This window comes from Stegodyphus dumicola, chromosome X1, assembly GCF_044657685.1.
Source record: "Stegodyphus dumicola isolate Sdum_Otavi_A_Nest chromosome X1, ASM4465768v1".
Taxonomy (NCBI): domain Eukaryota; kingdom Metazoa; phylum Arthropoda; class Arachnida; order Araneae; family Eresidae; genus Stegodyphus; species Stegodyphus dumicola.
Window position 1 is genome coordinate 245,615,744 of NC_140780.1, and position 19,333 is coordinate 245,635,076.

Genomic DNA, 19,333 nt, shown 5'->3' on the forward strand with positions numbered 1-19,333 from the left:
ACATTTTAATTGGAAATGTTTTTTTATCAAAATATTTACTTACCACTTTGATGACTTTTGTCCCATTTGTTCGTTTCGAAATTGCCAGTAAATTAAGAATGCTTTTCAGTCATTTCTCATTTGTAATTTTAACAAGTACAATTAGCTGACTACAATTACTGAAAACAACCTGTGAGAAAAATTTCTTAGCTTCACGAATTTTCCAGATTTCCTTTCTATGCTAGCTGACATGTATTCATAATACAGCTTGCTGGCCGCATTATTTGAAAGCGGTAACTTTCAGTTTCTTTCAATTCCTCGATTCCAAACATAGCTTTGATAATTTCCGCTCAAACTAGTAAAACGAGTGATTCGGCAGTTGCGCTAGGCCTTTTTGGTTTCAGGTATTAATCGTGCATTTAAGCATTTTGTTTGGTTTTAGTTAACTATGGCAAAGCACACTAGGGCTATCTGCCTAAGAGGAGGGATGAATTCGTGGCTTTCTAAGGAAAACTGGTTCGTATACATGTTACATATAGGGAAAATCACGATAACGGTCATGCAGCGATCCCGTTCGCCTGGAATTGAACTCAAGTCAGAATTACTCGTGTTCAGAGATTTTAACGCTCGGCCACTGGTGGGCCGATTAATCTTGAAACATTGTAACTTGCTTCTACATTCCGATTAGATAGCGTTGCGGTTAATTTTATGAAAGAACTTTTCATATGAATTTGAATTTGTAGATGTTTAAACTAATTTAAGTCCTTGTCTATGTACGAAAGATGCTCGGAAGAAAAGTGTTGATGAAGTTGACTTTATCATCATATTATTTGATGACTTTTCCGGGTGTATGAGATGGTTGAGGTAAAGAAGAGTTATCGGAGCGCACGAAACCAGATTTCAGCCAATTCCCTTTATATAGTCAATGGCTATGTGAGAGGAGGGTCACCTCTTAATTTTTTCTTTGATTCACTAGATCAACCTTAGAAATGTGATGGATTTTCTGATTTTTTTTTTTTCTTAATATTTGTCCATTATTATGGGTAGCTGAAAAGTAAATTTGATAATACTGAAATATATTCAGATTGAAAAAGTACCGGGTGATCAAAAAGTCAGTATAAATTTGAAAACTTAGTAAATCACGGAATAATGTAGATAGAGAGGTAAAAATTGACACACATACTTAGAATGACATGGGGTTTTATTAGAAAAGCAATAATTAGAAAAGTAATAATCTGATCAGAAAAGCAATAATTAGCATAACAAATTAAGACAAAGCAAAGATGATGTTCTTTACAGGAAATGCTCAATATGTTCACCATCATTCCTCAGCAATAGCTGTAGTCGAGGAATAATGTTGTGAACAGCACTGTAAAGCATATTCGGAGTTATGGTGAGGCATTGGCGTCGGATGTTGTCTTTCAGCATCCCTAGAGATGTCGGTCGATCACGATACACTTGCGACTTCAGGTAACCCCAAAGCCAATAATCGCACGGACTGAGGTCTGGGGACCTGGGAGGCCAAGCATGACGAAAGTGGCGGCTGAGCACACGATCATCACCAAACGACGCGCGCAAGAGATCTTTCACGCGTCTAGCAATATGGGGTGGAGCGCCATCCTGCATAAAAATCTTATGTTCCAGCAGGTGTTTATCAGAAAGGCTGGGGACGATGCGATTCTGTAACATATCGGCGTACTTCTCACCCGTCACGGTAGCAGTTACAAAACCAGAATCACGCACTTCCTCGAAGAAAAAAGGCCCGATAACAGTAGATGTGGTAAATCCAACCCATACTTTTGAATTTTTTTTTTTTTTTTTTTTTTTTTTTTTTGTTCTAATAAAACCCCATGTCCCCATTCTAAGTATGTGTGTCAATTTTTACCTCTCTACCTACATTATTCCGTGATTTATTAAGTTTTGAAATTTATACTGACTTTTTGATCACCCGGTATAAACAAGTCGTTGACTAGAAAATTATAAATCACATAAAACTGCAAGTACTACATTATAGTAGAGAATCTCAAAATAGGTATTGTAACAAGAGCTTTCGAAATACCGGAACATTCAAATATGTATTAGGAAAATACAGAATGTCTAAGTTTACTAAGCTATACAACTTACACATTCGTCGAAGGAACTCACCTGACTAGTTCCCAAGCCTCAGGTCTACTTTCAAGAGACAAAGTGCTCAAAACTTCTTCCACAACAAATGTACCGCTAGGGGATATATTTAACTGCGGATTTCACAAAGATCAGACACTAAATGGGAATCTCTAAGGTACTGGTAAGACCAGGGGAAAATATCTACTGCTGTAAGCCAGTATACCGACGAAAGTATCAAAGTATCACTGTGATAAATTAAAAGATTGCACAGCAGGTTTCTCATTCGGAAATCGTATTTGAAAGTTGTTTGGTTGTGTGAAGGTCGTGTTATGCCTCGCGTAAGAAAGAAAAACTTTTACTATGAAGTTTCGGTAGTCGACCGCGGCAGGATCGGGGGAGGGGCAACCGCAGCTCCGGTTTACTATTCCGAGACACTGCCGCTCGTGTTGGTTAGGATACCATGCCTGTCAGGCGAATATGGAATCAATGGGTCATTTTGTTGTCAGCGTCCATTTTCCAATATGTTTTGATTCCTAAGAAAACACATTATAAAAAAGTAGTTAACGTTAAAAAAACGACTCACCAGCACTTATTTTATTATGCCAAAATACTTTTTTTTTCTTGTATGATCGTTATATATATTCAGATAAAATGAATGTTACAGATCAACGGTAGCAGAAAAAAAGTCTTTGTCGGCAAATAATAACAGCTCGACTTATGTCCGCCAAACTATCACGTTTGTTAAAATAGAAATTTTGAAAAAGACGCCATAAAACTTTTCAACTGAAAAGTTTTAGACAGACAACTTACCAACACTGAAACATTCATTTGAAAGTAGCTCTTACAAAAAATAATATGGTCTTGAAACATTCAGCTGGTACTAGCAATAGATAAGTTGGAACTGAAACAAAGTTGTATGTGAAAAATGCGTTTCTGAGTCATAGATGCAAAATGTAAAGAAGGCCTTAGTAGTAAGAATGGCGCCTATTGCGTTCCGGGAGGTAACTTTTACACTTAGATAGCTAGAATAAATCAATAGAGCGAAAACACGTCAAGGGAAGCCGCAACGATGGTCATCGTGCTGAGAATCCGCGGTGCTGCAGTCGTCGTCGAACTGCTCATGAGAACATTTGTCCTACGCATGAGCCAAGTTCCTAGCTCAGGGTAAGTGACGTGGTTGTAATATCCCGGAAAGGACATGTTTATCTTCTCGAATGTTAGAGGTCTATGGCCGCTGAGATCCTGCATGACGTTCAGAATGGCCTTCCTGGACCCATTGATTCCATATTCGCCTGATAGGCATGGTATCCTAACCAACACGAGCGGCAGTGTCTCGGAATAGTAAACCGGAGCTGCGGTTGCCCCTCCCCCGATCCTGCCACGGTCGACTACCGAAACTTCATAGTAAAAGTTTTTCTTTTTTACGCGAGGCATAACACGACCTTCACACAACCAAACAACTTTCAAATACGATTTCCGAATGAGAAACCTGCTGTGCAATCTTTTAATTTATCACAGTGATACTTTGATACTTTCGTCGGTATACTGGCTTACAGCAGTAGATATTTTCCCCTGGTCTTACCAGTACCTTAGAGATTCCCATTTAGTGTCTGATCTTTGTGAAATCCGCAGTTAAATATATCCCCTAGCGGTACATTTGTTGTGGAAGAAGTTTTGAGCACTTTGTCTCTTGAAAGTAGACCTGAGGCTTGGGAACTAGTCAGGTGAGTTCCTTCGACGAATCCTGAGATGTGGTTTTATTTGTAAACTATGTACAACAACCACTCAAAATGCACAGAAAATTGCGTTCCATATGATGGAAACGAGAAAGAGTCTTTCAGAGTCGTAAATTTGAAGAAACGCAATTATCTACAGAAAAATGTCAGCGCATAGAAGTATTGTGTTGTCATTGGTTATCGTGGTCACATGGATTTGAGTGAAACAAATGAGTAGCATAACGTCTAATAAGTACATCCTCCTCCAGAATCTCATAGGTCGGGATGTCAGCAAAGTTTGTGGGGTTGTTCCTTATTGATCTATCGAAGAAATTTCCATTTATCCAGGTGATGAATTTTTAATGGATTCCAAAGTCAGATCTGAATGCAGGCTTCTATTGCGAATGAAATAGGAAGCGTTTGTGATGATCCTTGAAGCTTTGTTTTGGAGAGCCTGAAGTTTTTTAATTTTCTTATCGCTGGCGTTGGCCCAGGAGGGGGAAGCATATGTAACAATAAGTCTTATGATTGAGTTTAAGCCTGAAAGCTGGATTACAGTGACGGACAATACAGTGGCGCTTATTCTCGGCTATAGAGAGAGCAGGAGAGTGCATATCGTCCGGTTATGAACTTCACTGATATCCTGCTATAGCACTTGTCTAATTAGGTTAGGTTATTTGAATACGAAAAAAAAAAGCCCACGAGCTCCATTTGCCTACTGTCTAATTAGTATATTAGGTAGAGAAACATACATCTGAGAACATTCATGAGCGTCATTTTAGTAGTTGAATTAAGGAGCCATAAGGTAATATTGTTATTCCGATCTAGTTGCTGTCGAATAATTCAAGTTTTTTTTCATTAAGATTGTAATTTTTAATAACACAGTAACAGAACAGACTAGAAAGAAAAGTATAAAAATTATTTTCTTTTATGCGTGCCTTCTATTTAATGTGTTTTGTAAACGTATCGATTCGTGCTGTATATGTGTTTTTGCGCTATGGACACGATTTCCATGAAAAGAAAGTAAGTATCGGTTGAAAAAATGACATCGCGAAACATTTCCTTTATACTGTTTCTCGTGTCTATGTAATTGGATCAAAGAGGTTAGAATAAAAGGAGGGAGAGTTTGCAGTTTCTTGCACTATCTGAGAATGAAACTGTAAGATTTCTATCTCTTATGTTACAGCTAAAGTTGAAGATCCTTAAGAACTGATTTGCAAATAATCGCTGTAGTTCAGTAGACAGAGAACAGATACTCGAGAAGGGTTAAATACCCTTTATTATTCAAAATAAAGTTGACAGTTGACTCCTTCTTGTAGTTTACAATAAAGCCTCCACTCGGGCTTGAACTTAGGAAACTAAAGAATAAAGCTTAACTAAACTTAGCTACAAAGATATAGCCGAAGCTATACAAATTCTAACAAAGTTGGCCCCTTAACGCTAACTAACGGCAAAGCTATCAAGGACCTAAAGTACGGACGAGCGTAATAATAGCTTTAGAGAGAGTATAGCCAAAAGGCTTAACGCGCGCTGCATAGAATCTCTGGCTCTCTCACGAAGTCAGTAGAACTTCATAGTTAAATACTTCTCCGTATTTGCATTTGACCGCGATTCTGAAAACACGTTCTGGCGGGAAGCTGTAAGCTGAAATTCACAGAGGACAGGAAAGTAACTTTTAACTAAAAATTAACTGTTAGAGAAATTAGGATAAACCTTACAAAACCCTACCTAACAAGCGGCGGTCATGTTTATAAAATCAAAACATTGCATTACGGCAGTGAAATATACGTGTTTCTAAGCTGTTCCGTGCTTGTATTTTCTAGTAAAAATATGTTAAATTTATGATGAAATGTCTTTCTATTGTTAACCTTTTTGTTTTAAAGTAACAAAGATGATATCTATAATTTACTAAGTACAGAAAATTTTTAACAAATAGTTCGAAATCTAAGTGCATGTATATAACATTAAAGCCTTTAAAAATGATGTTTATGGATGTAGACCCAACAGGTAGCAACAGGTTGTACACCCAACAGGTAGCTAATAATAAGGATTATTAGCTACCTGTTGGGTGTACTTTCCAATTTTTCCTTTAAAATGTTATGTTTCTGATTTATTATAAATATTATAATAATTTATTAAGGAATAAAATAATTTAATTAAAGAATTTATTAAAGAATCAAAAAATAGTCACAGGTTGAATTTTTTTTTAATGAAAGTTTTAAATAGATCCCTTTCGGAACCAGCAACCTTGTAACAACAAGAAAATAAATATTAATACAGCAAAACAGATTTATGTGAATTTAATGATTTCAGTTTATGCTTGTTTCATATATATGAATCTCAAAGAAATTGCCTTGAGTTAAGATGGATTACAGAAGTATACCTATATAAATTTTTAGATACGTCTTTCCACATGTTCAATTATGTAAATATTTTACTTACTTTTACCGCTATACTTCCTAGAAATTCGTAAGTTTATGGAAACAATTTTAAACGACAGAAAAGTTTATCTTGATCAAATGCACAAATTATATTCATAACAGTTCACAAAACTTAAAAATGAATAACAATTAATAAATAAAGATAAATATTTCTTTAATTAACACCTTTACAATTCATAAAACTATTAACAATTGATTTCTTACTTTTCAAGAAAATTATAAAACGAAATACCTAAAACTTTCGAATTATATTGTTTAAATCCTAGTATATATCATCGCATGTCAAGGAACAAAGATACCACTTATAAACAGAAACATTAAAACGTATTTGACATATTTTGAAAAGTCCTTTCTTTCTGCATCTGGGAAGAAAATAACATGATATTTTTCAACATATTTATCAAATGACATAAAAAGAGAATCAATACTTATGCGTAAAAAGTAATTCCAGGAATTTTTTTAGAAAGTCTATTCGTGCATCCATATGCAACACAAGATCTCATGCTTCAGAACTTAAAAAAAATATTGTAATGACAGACTTCCTTGCACGAGTCACAGCAGTTGCAGGAACATGGCCGCCGAGGATTCACTGTTTGAGTTGAACCTTCCCTCCTTCTCTTCTAACCTCTTTGAATTGGATGGTCTTTGGGATGAGAGAGAAGTTTGGGAAATCTTTGGGAGGAACAACGTCTGGAATGTTAACGATTAGGATTTTATGAAATGGCAGTCTTATGGCAATCCATTTGATGTTCATTTAGATCAAGGATGTCTAGACACGTCTTGGATGTTTAATTGATACACATAACTGTCTAGTTTAGATCTTATCATATTTTGTTTAATTCAGCATCTCTTAAAAATTGATCGTTGTTTTATGCTATTTTCTTATGATGCTATTAAAACAAACAATTCTTTTTTTATGAAAATTATTTATTTTACACGTAGTTTTAATTTATTTTTAAATGCTTGGTGGGAAATTTTAAGATCTTGCAACTGAAGACTCAGGTGCTAGGCACACTTTGAAAAAGGCGCCTGGACTGGAAGCCACATCCTGTGTGTAAACGCGTAGAGAAACAGCATAACTTTCCTAACATAACGTAATGGGATGTTGAGTGAGAATTAAAAGTTCTCTATGACGCGTAGAAGGTCTTCGCATATATTAACGAAGCTACTCCGGATAAGAATGCCAAGGTGTAAAAGCAGTCAGACTGCTGCTGCCCTGTAAGAAAAAAAAAAAAAAAGATGTAATTAATCTGTAGAAGTGAGCCGGGCCGAGGTCTGAACTCACGATCTGGGAGTCCCAAAAAGTTTGCTGCTTCGCTCTATCCGCTGACTTATTGGCTCTATTGTGAATCGCTGCTTAACTTTCCTAGTTCTCTGCTTTTGGCGAATTGGATGAGTAGCATGGCTGTTTGGAAACCTGTTTGTAACTTTTCAGACAAATGTTTCGCAGTTTTAATTTTCCCGATGAATGGGGATAGTAGATGTAAGGAATACGTTGATATTTTCATCTTTTTAGCCAGCAGGTTATTGCATCGTTTAAGTCTTTCGGAGGTGGAGTAATTTTTCCTTTGATTTTTTTCCCTGTACGTAGCTTGAGAGATATTTTTCTGCACTGGATCAATAGTCGTTTTAGAACTGGGGAAATTTTCTTCTGTTAGTGCCGGGGTTTTAGGCTGAGGTTGTTAAAAAAAAAAAAAAAAAAAAAAAATTCTCAAATTTCCTTGCAACTGAAGTGAAGTATTCAGATTTTTATTCTTTGCTTTAGCGCATGGAAGCGTCACGAACTAGCCGTTACCATGCCAACAGTAAGACAACGTTGAGTAGCAATATTTATGTGTGCGGCATGTCTATTTGAAGCATGATCTTAATTCATTGAGGCTAAAATTGCAGTCTCTTAACGATACACGCGTCCTGAATGGTACAAAGTTTTCATACTTAAACTGAGTTAGTTATAAGCAAATAAATTTACTGTACTTTTGCTTAGACAGTTATTTTACAGACACATGGTCGCAATATATTAATCTTTGATATTTTAAGATATTGAACTATTATGAAGTTTTATTGACTTACAATGATCACTGATGTTGAAATAAAAACTTTTAATAGTGCTTACTGCTGAAGGTAATACTATACTCTGGAGAAGTAACAGCTTATAATTATTTTCATTTTCATCAAAATAGATTTGAGTACACTTACTTTCATTTATATAGTTAAAAATAAGTATTTCAGTGAAGGTATTAGAAGAAAATATACTTGAGTCTTGAGAAAATTTAAAAAAAAAGAAAAGGGATGAAATATATCTTCTTAAAGGATTAATTTTTTAGCACAGTGTCATATGGATTAGTTGATGGAATGAAGTTCTAAAGAATGTGGACCATTGCTGCTGCAAATAAGAAGTTTAATGGGTAAGTTATGCTTTTAATGCCATGTTTTGTAAAACTTAAGTAAAAGTCTTACATATTGTGTATTTTAAGCATTGACTATCTGCGACATCTGTAAAAAAAGTGTTATATGAACTTTTAAATGACTGTAGTGCTGAATATTATTTTCCTGAGTGGTATGATGATTAGTAGAGGTTGACATTGATTTATAATCAAGGAGAAGAGTTTGACTTCCATATAAGGTTTGGTTGTTTTTATGTGTTTTTCCCCTCTTCTCTCAAGGGTAATATTGGTCCACTTCCCATGGGGTCATCTCAGCTAGGGGTCTCCAAAGTGAGGTACATGTACCCCAGGGATTATGCAGAGTGGTACTTAGGGGTATACCAAAGAAGTAGGTTCACAGTCACATGCGAGTGTGTGATCCTGTATCATGTGAGTGCGAGGTTTTCTCATTAGTCACTGTGTCCACACACATATATTGTATTTATGTTATACTACATTACATTTTTTAAAAGTGCATTTCTGGGATTTTATGGGATGCAACTTAATTATAGTAAAAGTATAAAAAAATCTCAGAAATGCACAAAAATGACAATGCGCACTCCCTTGAATTTATCCATGCATACATCGACCTATTTGCACTTAAAAGAAAAAATCGGAGAATTACATGAACTAGGCTTTTGTCACTACTTTGACTTTGTCCATGTACACATCTAACTATATTCACTTAAAAGTCAAAGGAGCAGCCAACAAAAAAATATAATTTCAATAAACTGCATTTTAAATCAAACAATGAAATAACATAAAAAAAAGGAAATTCGTCTTAGCACTACACAAAGGAACTATTCACTTACCTTATTTATGAATTAACACGTCTTTAGTCAAACAAAATTTCTTAACAGCATCCAAAAACTTCCTAAAATTATCTGTATACTGGCATCGCCACATAAATTCACAAAATGAGTCAAAAATAACCTCCGTAGCGACATTCGACTGTATGCATTTCCGACGTTCAACCATAAGCATTTCCTTCTTATAAACAGGACACCTAATAATGGCTACCAAGTAAACCTTCATTTACACACCAGTCAAGTAATGCTCTTTCCCCTTTTCTTTTCAAATCGTACAGAAACTTCAAATTAATTTTACCACATTCAGCCATTTTACCATCTAAACAACAAAACAAGCAATGTACTTCCTAACCACAAGTCCTTATGAATTTACCACAGTCATGCAACCTTGTTACATCATAATACGATTTTCATAACATTCAACTATTCAGAATACCATAAAGAAAACAACATTGGTGATAAATGAAACAACTTCGAGGTAATACAAGGGGTACCGGTACTTACGTATTAACGCCACTGCACTTACATATTAAAGCTACCGCATCAGAAGTTGTGCTGATGCACTAATAAAGAGCAATCCTGTTGTTCGCATGCAGTTATCTTTTGGATTCCTTTTTGCCTTGTTGTTTGCTGATTTTTGATGTCATTTTTTAGTGCTACAAAAATACATCTTTGGGATTTGCCAAACACAGAAGAAGATGCAATTTTATTTTTTTAGGAGCGAAATATTTTACCAAAAAAAAACGAAAATGTACCAATTCACATGATATGAAACTTTATTTTGGTAAACGTACGTTTAGAAAATGTAATTTAAGACAGTGTGATCAGCAAGGAGACTTAGAAAAGACATCTGGTTTGAAGGTAGCAGAATTCCATTTTGTTCAGCTTTGAGATTCATATACTGCTGGTGCGAGGAGTTGACATCGATTAAGTTTTGTGAAAAGCAACTTGATTTATCGGATAAAACTGTTACAGATTGGAACCATTGCATGCTCGAATTATGTGTCTTGGATATGGAGAATAAACCAAAGAAGAAGGTAGGTGACCAGATTTCATTGTGGAAATTGATGAAAGTTTGTTTACTAAATGTAAAAATAATTGTGGTTGTGTATTACCCGAACAGTGGATGTTTGGTGGTATATTTTGAGAAACAAAAGATTCGTTTGTTGTCACTGTTCCTAATAGAACCTCATTCTACCTTTCTTAATTAAATTATTGAAATCATTGCAGATGGTGGCACAATTTATTCTGACTGTTGGAAAGGTTACTAAACAAATAGAATAGAAAAAGAAGGATTCCTACATGCTAAAGTTAATCATAAATACAATTTTATTGATCCTGATACAGGAGTTCATACACAAACAGTTGAGAGAATGTGGGGCAGTGCTAAATGGAAGAACAAGAGACATAAGAGGACAGCGAGACATAATTTAGAATCTTATTTAGCAGAGTTCATATGGCGACAGCATCAGGTCAAAGAAAATAGACACAGTTTTTGAATCTATGTTAAACTGTATATGGGCCCATTTTCCACCGAAATCCAATTGACTACTGTAATTTTAAATAAAGTGTTTTGACTTTATATAAAGTGTTTTAATTTAGGATTTGTCGCAAAAAGTTTAGGTGTAGATTGGCGGTAGTTAAAAACCGTCAGATCTGCAGCTGCGGTGGCATTAATACGTAATTACTGGGGTACCCTTCTCTCTACTCTAACCCTTAATTATTTTCATCTTATGGGTACCTGATAAAAACATTTGGAATTCACAGATCTAGACAACATTCTAGGTGATGAGTAGGCTTAAAGACCAATGGGTTCAGCTATTCTTGATGAGAAAGTGTCTAGCCATTGGGGGGGGGGAGTACTGAAGATTTTCAAAGAAAATGTAGCAACTAATAAATATCACGTACAAAAAGGTATACTGTCCTTTAAAAAAATATATAATGACTATCTCATTAAGCATTGTAAGATAAACAATTGTTGTATCTCAAAATAGAAAAAAAAATGAGAATAAAAACATGGAACTTATCTAATTTTAATAAATATTTTTAATAATGGTAGAAATCTTTTTAATTCCTCAAAGAAAGTTAACCACTACTCATATTCCTTCAGAATCAATCATGCTCAGACCTTCAATAAAAAAACAGAATCGGTTAGAGTAGATTGAAGGCTGCCCCTTGTATTATCGTGAAGTTGTTTCATTTATCGCCAAGTTGTTGTTTCATTTATCGCCAAGTTGTTGTTTCATTTATGGTAACCTGAGTAGTTGAATGTTATGGAAACCCTATTATGGCATAATCGATTGCGTGTTGCTGTAATTTTTGAATGACGGGGAAAGAGATTTGTAAGAGCTTGTGGTGTGTGTTTGTTAGGAAGGTACATTGCTTGTTTCGTGGTTTAGACGGTAGAATGGCTGAATGTTGTAAGATTAATTTGAATTTCTGTACAATTTGGAACAAAAGGGGAAAAGTACATTAATTGACTGGTGTGTAAATGAAAGGTTTACTTAGTAGCCATTATAAGTGTACTGTTTGTAGGAAGGAAATGCGTGTGGTTGAACGTCGAAGAATATCACCCTACGGAGGATATTTTTTACTCTTATTTTTGTAAATTTATGTGGCAACGCCGATATAAGGATTCTAGTTCAGATCGTTTTAGGAAGTTTTTGGATGCTGTTAAGGAATTTTATGTTCCACAGTTTGAGGGACTCAAATTTCTAAATAAGGTAAGGGAATATTTCCTTTGTGTAGTGCTTAGATGCATAAGATGAATTTCCTTTTTTATGTTATTTTATTATTTCATTTAAAATGTAGTTTATTGAGATTATGTATTTTTTGTTTGGCTCTACTGTAGAATTGGGTGCCCCTTTGACTTAAGTGAAAATAGATCGATGTGTACATGGGAGTGCGCAATGCCAAGTTTGTGCAATTTTCTGATGTTTTTAAGTGAAAATAGTTCAATGTGTACATGGCTAAAGTCAAGGGAGTGTGCAATGCCAACTTTGTACAATTCTCTGATTTTTTTTAAGTGAAAATAGGTTGATGTGTACGTAGATATCGAGTTCGTGCAATTCTTTTACTTGTTATTTTGTCTTCGTGTAGGGCGCTACATAAAGCCAAGTAACAAATTTAAGAACTGCACAAACTCGCTATCCATGTACCACCAAAAATCACCAGTTTTCGCCAAGTGGCACTCGTAAATATATTTTTTACCACAGAATCGAGTGCCTGTAATTGTAGTTAAAGTGAATGTTTTCCTGAAGTCCACAGTAGTATTGAGATAATCCCTTATTTATGAAGTTTAATAATTTTTGTAACTGCATTATTAATTCAAATAATGTTTTTTGAATATTAAAATATGCATGAAATAGTGTAATTCTTCTAGTTAGTTGTCAAATTTTCAATTTATATTTTTTTAAATGTTAGTATGAAATTAAAAAGAATGAAAGCACTAAAATCTGTAAATATATTTTTGAACATATAAGCAAAGTTAAATTCACTTTTCAACAACAACAAAAATTAAAATTCAACATTGACAGATTAATTTATGTTTATCAAATATTGGCACTCATTTATCAATAACTATCTCTCTTGCTATTTCAGTAACATATAACAATAGCGATATCAGATGTAATTAAATAATATAATAGTCATAACTGTCATCTGCTTCTTTCAAACCAGATCCCTTTCAATATTATTATAACTAATTTGAATTTCTGAATATGCTTCCATCATGTTTTCATGAATGATTTTTTTCATTGTTTGAAAATTAGCATATTTAACAATTCTTATTTTCTAGCATTTAAATTAGCAATTCTTATTTTCTAGCAATGTAGCATAATATAATGAAATTGTGTTAGTTAAATAGCAAATAGTTAAATAATAAATTAAATACTCAGATTCAATTCATTTGGGACTCAGGTTGGAATTACAATTTCACTCAACATGAGTAGTAGTAGAGCCAGGCTCCAGCTGAGTTAAACTCTGGACATAACCTTAGGAGAAATGGATAACTTGTTTTCAGACTTGGAAAGTCTAAGAGATGCATAGCTGTGAAACTGCAGAAACATTACTTTAAAGTACACAGGGTGTTTATACATTTTTAGAATAATTTTGATAAAGAATTAAAATAAGCAAATATATTGGAATAAAAATTTCTGCCAACAGCATATTATTTGAAATGAGAAATATTGTCTGCTACTTTTAAATATATTCTTCTTTCAAAATATTGCATGCAAATGAGTTGTGAATTCATTGATATGTTTTTACACTTTTTAAAGAGAAATATTCCTGTTTTATAATTCAAAAACATTGTGAAATGCAGGCTATTGAAATTTTGAAGTGCAAAATGAGCAGCATTATTGACTGGAAAGTGGAAAAAAATCAGTCGTTACTTCTACATTGAAAGAAGACTCCAAATAACCCCCCCCCCCAAAATATGTACTGTTTCTAAAGTTAACAAGAGAAAATCCACCAATGCAGAAATCATTTGCAAGATCTTATATATATCTTTAGCAACAATAAATATAGTAATAAACCAAGATTTACAACTTAAAAAAGCTAGAAAACATGATGTTTGCTGTCTTTTACTGAGGCACTTGGCTCAACACAATACAATTTGTAGAACCTTGCATGAAAACTCGTCAGCAGGAGATAAATGGGAATACATTGTGACCTGGATGAAGCATGGCTTTATGTATGACAGCAATAAAAAATTTTCTATTCATTATTGCAAATGAAGGGAAGAAAAATGTATAAACCTTGTTCCAACAATACAAATAAAGTTTACGTAAAAGGTTTATGATTATTAAAGGATTCTCTTACCATGGGAAATTGAAAATAAAAGTAAGAAAAAAATGTTAAAATCAACTCAACGTATCATCAAGAGAAAGTTTTACAACCAGCATTTACAAAAGAAATTTCATTTCTTTATACCAGTTACTTTTAAATAATGAAATTTTCCACCTTTGTGGCAAAATAATATGTTCCTGCAAAAATTCACAGAACTGTTTTTGCTTGCAGGCAAATCCCTCAAGCACATATTTCAAAATTTTGCTGAAGGCCAAAAATACTGCAGTTTGCCTTTATAGCTTCTACTGCAACCAAAAGAGGATGTATGAAAATGGCAGCATTGCTTATTCAAACTCACAGTTATCATTATGATTACCTAAAGAATGTCATGCGCATGGTTGCCTCAATTTGGTGATTTCTACCATGGTGGTTGTGGTGATACCAAAGTACTAGTTATTTTTCAGTTGAGTCACATTTTAAAGTAATTGTTACATGTTTGCTAATCTTTTGTCATTAGTAATAAATATTCAAAAGTTTTTAATCATTTTAATTTTTATCCTGTGAAGCTACTGAGGTACAGTTAATGTTCTATACTGATCTGCTATACATCTAAGTTCAAAAATTTCAAAATTGCATTCAAATTAAGTGGCAAAATGACATCCTTATATGCTTTTTGTATTGAAAACCATGTCATCAGTGCTTAATGATATGTTTGAACTCTTCCAGCATAATAACTAATATATGTGAGTAAAACATAAAGCCCCATCATTTTAAATCTGAATTTGTTAAAAGTCAAAATTTCCACTGGCATACAGAATTTCTTTGATTCTAAAACTTAACCGTTAGTCTTAACCCCACCAACAAAGAAAAAGATTTTGATTTATAGAAGTAAATTTAATAAAATCAAATGCTAAACTATATCTAATAAATATTTTAAAAATTTACTTGGATTTATTAACAGGCATAGTATTCATATATAAATCAGTAATTTAGAATAAATTATTATTTTAGAATAATTAGTAACTTGGGCATATCTGCAATTCCAAGACACATCAGTTCTTTGGTGAACTCGGGCCAGAGTCAGAGCTGGGGTGGTTACAATAGTTGATAAAAGTTAGAAGCCATTATGCTTGCACCAGCAGCAAAAAACTTAGCATTTTTAATAAGGTTTATATGGGGGAAAAAAGATGCTTCTTAAGTTTGAAGGAATACAGTATACATTTCCACTTCTTTGTCTTCAACAGTTCACTTACCAAATGTTTATCATGAATTTGTTATTAAAAATATTAATATTAACCATAGTGTAATTTTCCTTCCATCAGTGAAGAGTCACATGCAATTTAAAAATCTAAACCTTTGATATTTTCCCATTAGTTCTCATTTTTTCTTTCTTTTAGACCTTTAGGTTCATATGATGGTTTAACAGATGTCCATTTGGCACATTACTTTTCTAGGCCAATTAGGAAATCACAATTAAAGTCTGCAAAACTGGTATGTCTCTTGCCTCTATTTTTTGCCCACTGTTTGCCATGATGCACTTTTAACACCCTTTCTCTTTCTTCCTTTTTTTTTGGGGGGGGGGGGGACTGACTTTTTAATTAACAGTTTAAGTTGCCAAAGTATGTTTTTTATGATAAAAGAAAGTCAGATGGAAGGTAAAATTGGAAAGTAATTTTGAAGGAAAGATGGAAGGTAACTTTGAAGAAATACAGGGTTATTTACTATAAACAGGTATTCTTTCCTTACATGAGAGAAACTAATATATTATTTATATTTTAAAAAAGTCATTTAATACAGACGCCCAGCCAATTCCTTAAGACATCTGAGGAAAAACCAGGAACTTTCAGCACTTTTTCATGTAATATAATAAATAGCTTTCATCATTTAAACTCTTAAGTATAACCAATAATCACAATTTGCATAGCTCAACAGCATGATTGAAAAAATAATGCACTTCATTGTTTTTAGATAAATCAGATTACTGCCTGCCCCATTTAGGAGAACTATTAAAAAAGAGGACTTTCTTGTCTATTTGCTTCATTTATAGAAGTATACATTATTTCATATTAATGATATAGAATACTTGAATGAATTAAATCTTTTTGTCACTGCCATCCTAGGTTGGTAAGTGAATCTCTTCTGTAGTGATTTAGCTAAGGATAAAAAGCCAAATTTCTTGTTTAAAGAGATTTAATTTTTTATGCATTTCAAGGAAGGTTGCCTGATTGTTACCTAATCCTTTAGTTTTTGCATTCTCTCTTTAGTTGTAAGCCACCAAGAATGATCAAATGAAAATTTGTTGAACTTTAATCTGTACTTGTATTAGTTAGCAATAATTCCCCTTCATTCAGGAAATAACTTACAGTGAAGTATCATTAAGTGTAAACGTTAGAGCTACAAATTGACAGAACTAATACATATAATTAAATTTATTGAAAAGTGAACCAAGAACTACTGCAATGAAACCTGAAACCTAAAATAAAATTTTGTGATTTTCTGAATTTAATGATAGTGTCAAAATTTTGTTTTTATCTGAAATGCATTTAATTCTAAAAATATTATACAAAATAGCTTTAAAGATGTATTTAAAGTGTGAATTTAAAGAAAGCAAAAGTAGATTTTTGAACATTTGAGGCCAAGATCTTTTCAGTATTAGTAGTAATTTTTATTTTTATATTTTAGCATTTATAAGAAAAAGTTAATTTTTCTCCCGGAAAAAAAGAGTAAGCTGCCTAACCTACTTCTACTACTACTTCTTTTTAAATGGCCCACCAGTAGCCAAGTGGATAAAAGCATTCAACACTCATAGTTCATTCCAAGTTCAATTTCAGTGGTTGAACAAGCAAACGTCAACATAAGCCACTTTCTGTTAGAAAGTGCTCTTTGAAGACATTCCTTTTAAAGCAGCATCTGGGTGTTTTTCTCTAATATATTACATACAATCTACCTACCTGCCTTGAATTGATATATTTGTAAGTACTTTTGTTACCAATCAATGAACCAATTAAAAAAAAAAACTTTCCATTCCATATCATCTTGATACATCACATATATGCAGTTAATAATTTTGAAGTTTTAAACTGGCAAAACTTGTTTTTAGAGTGACATGTAAGATCCATTCTGCATTCACACAAAAATACTATGCCTTAAAAAAAAATCTAAACGTTTTGGACTTATAAATTTGTTTTTCATTCTAAATAATAATATCCACCATTTGTTGCTTCTAAGACACTCATTGATCTATATTTTATTCTGCAAAAAATAGTAAATTAAAACATTTGACATTTGAAGTGATAAATTACTAAATATTTATTTTAATATGACAGAATTAATTTTGTGGAGGAATTCTGTTTGGTACTTAGAATGTTTTTATGCCTTAATATGAGTGAAAATAAAGTGAAAAGTACTGAAGTAATTTTCAGTTACATGTTAAGTTTGTGAAAATTACAATAAAGAAAGTTTTGTTGAAAGTCCTTATGCCCAGGTCTTCAAGTTTGAATTTTAGATTCCTTATTAAACATGCTTATTTTCAATGGGGAGCTATCTCAAATTGGTGCAGCTGCTTCTCTATCTGCACTCTATATACTTCTGGGAAGACTATGGATTTTCTCATCTTCTAAATTGCATTTAGCCAATCAGCATTTTAATAACAATACAGTAAAAAGTCCGAGATCCGGACGTCCAATATCCGGAATGATCTAAAATCCTGACCTCAAAGGCACCAACTACTTTTTTATTTATATATTTATTTTGTATATTTTACGCATGCGCATTTGATCCCCCCATCCCCCGCATAATAAAACATGTGGAGAGTCCAATACATAATTTCAGTTAGGCACTAAATAAAATACCTCGTTATTGAAGAAACAATCATTTTAGCTTACGTTTTGTAGAGACATTAGGATATTTTTTGGAAGCTGGAGAGATGAAAAATTACCAACTGCCTTCGCCGGGAATCGAACCACGGACCTCTGGCCCAGCGTGCAGAACTACTACACCACGAAGGCACGCTACGAAATCAATCAATCAATCAATACATGTATTGCCGGGCTATCGTTAATATGTGCGATGTTGCCGTCTCATTGATAATTCTGTCGTATGGGCACATGACGTAACAGTCAGACGGGTAAGAGGAGGTCTAAGGTGAAGAGGGGGGTGAAAATGCACCAAAAGGTTATAGAAAACAAAACATGAGACCGAAAACCAGTATAGGCTTGGCAAGAGTAAGGTAATCTGACTGATGTTATCAAAAACGTACATAAGAATAAAATATAGGTATACAAACTTTTTGTTTACTAAGAATAAATCAATACAGTAAAATTAGAAGTCAAGGATAAATGTGAAAAATACAAACTATTTACACATATATACAAAAGTGCAATTAAGTTGGAAAATTTGAGTCACGGGTGAGGTGGGCCGCGTAAGGTCTAATATTTGCATCCTCAGGTAAAATTATATAGTCGAATGTATTAAAACCACTTAAATGGGAGCAGAGTTTGACCTTTGTAAAGAACTTTTTGTTCATACGATGGATGAACTCCTCTATACGCTCAACTTTTAAATCATTATGCAGAGTGTCGTTGGATACATAGAAGTGGGCTTGAGTAATAAGCCGTAAGTACTTATTTTGTATGATCTGAAGTTTATTTAGATCTTTATTAGTGACCGCAGGCGAGTCATAGGTAATAATAGGCTTTATAATGGCTGTGTAAACATGCCTTTTCCTTAGAAGATCTAGTTTAGAAAATTTTCCTTATAAGCGGAAATAGATTTTTCATAGTGGAGAAGGCTTTGCCTCGTACTTTATTTATGTAATCACTCCAAGTGAACTTGCTATTAAGAGTGACGCCTAAGTAGTTGGCCTTCTGAACTATGGGAACTTCGACATTAAAGAGCTTGAGTCTTGCAGAGACAGGAGTTCTTTTGTCCTTTTTTCTGTATGACGAGTAGCTGTGATTTCTGTGCGTTGATAGAAATTCTCCACACTGTGCACCAGTGTTCTATCTGGGGTGTAATGATCCGTAGTTTATTGATTGCATTATCGACGCTAAGTGACTTAACTGCCAGCGCCG

General features: G+C 33.7%; 1 protein-coding gene across 2 annotated transcripts in view; it reads left to right on the plus strand.

Annotated features, from left to right (window-relative positions):
• The first annotated feature begins 7,865 nt into the window (after positions 1 to 7,865).
• LOC118195288 (glutamate rich 3-like) overlaps positions 7,866 to 19,333 on the plus strand; it is a 97,978-nt gene continuing 86,510 nt past the window's right edge. The window contains exons 1-2 of one of the 2 annotated variants that reach the window (XM_085807382.1): positions 7,866 to 8,646; positions 15,659 to 15,752. In XM_085807382.1, coding sequence (XP_085663508.1) covers positions 8,609 to 8,646; positions 15,659 to 15,752 — 132 coding nt within the window. In that variant the 5' untranslated portion in view covers positions 7,866 to 8,608. The remainder of the gene's footprint in view (positions 8,647 to 15,658; positions 15,753 to 19,333) is intronic. The other variant, XM_085807383.1, reaches the window with a different exon arrangement.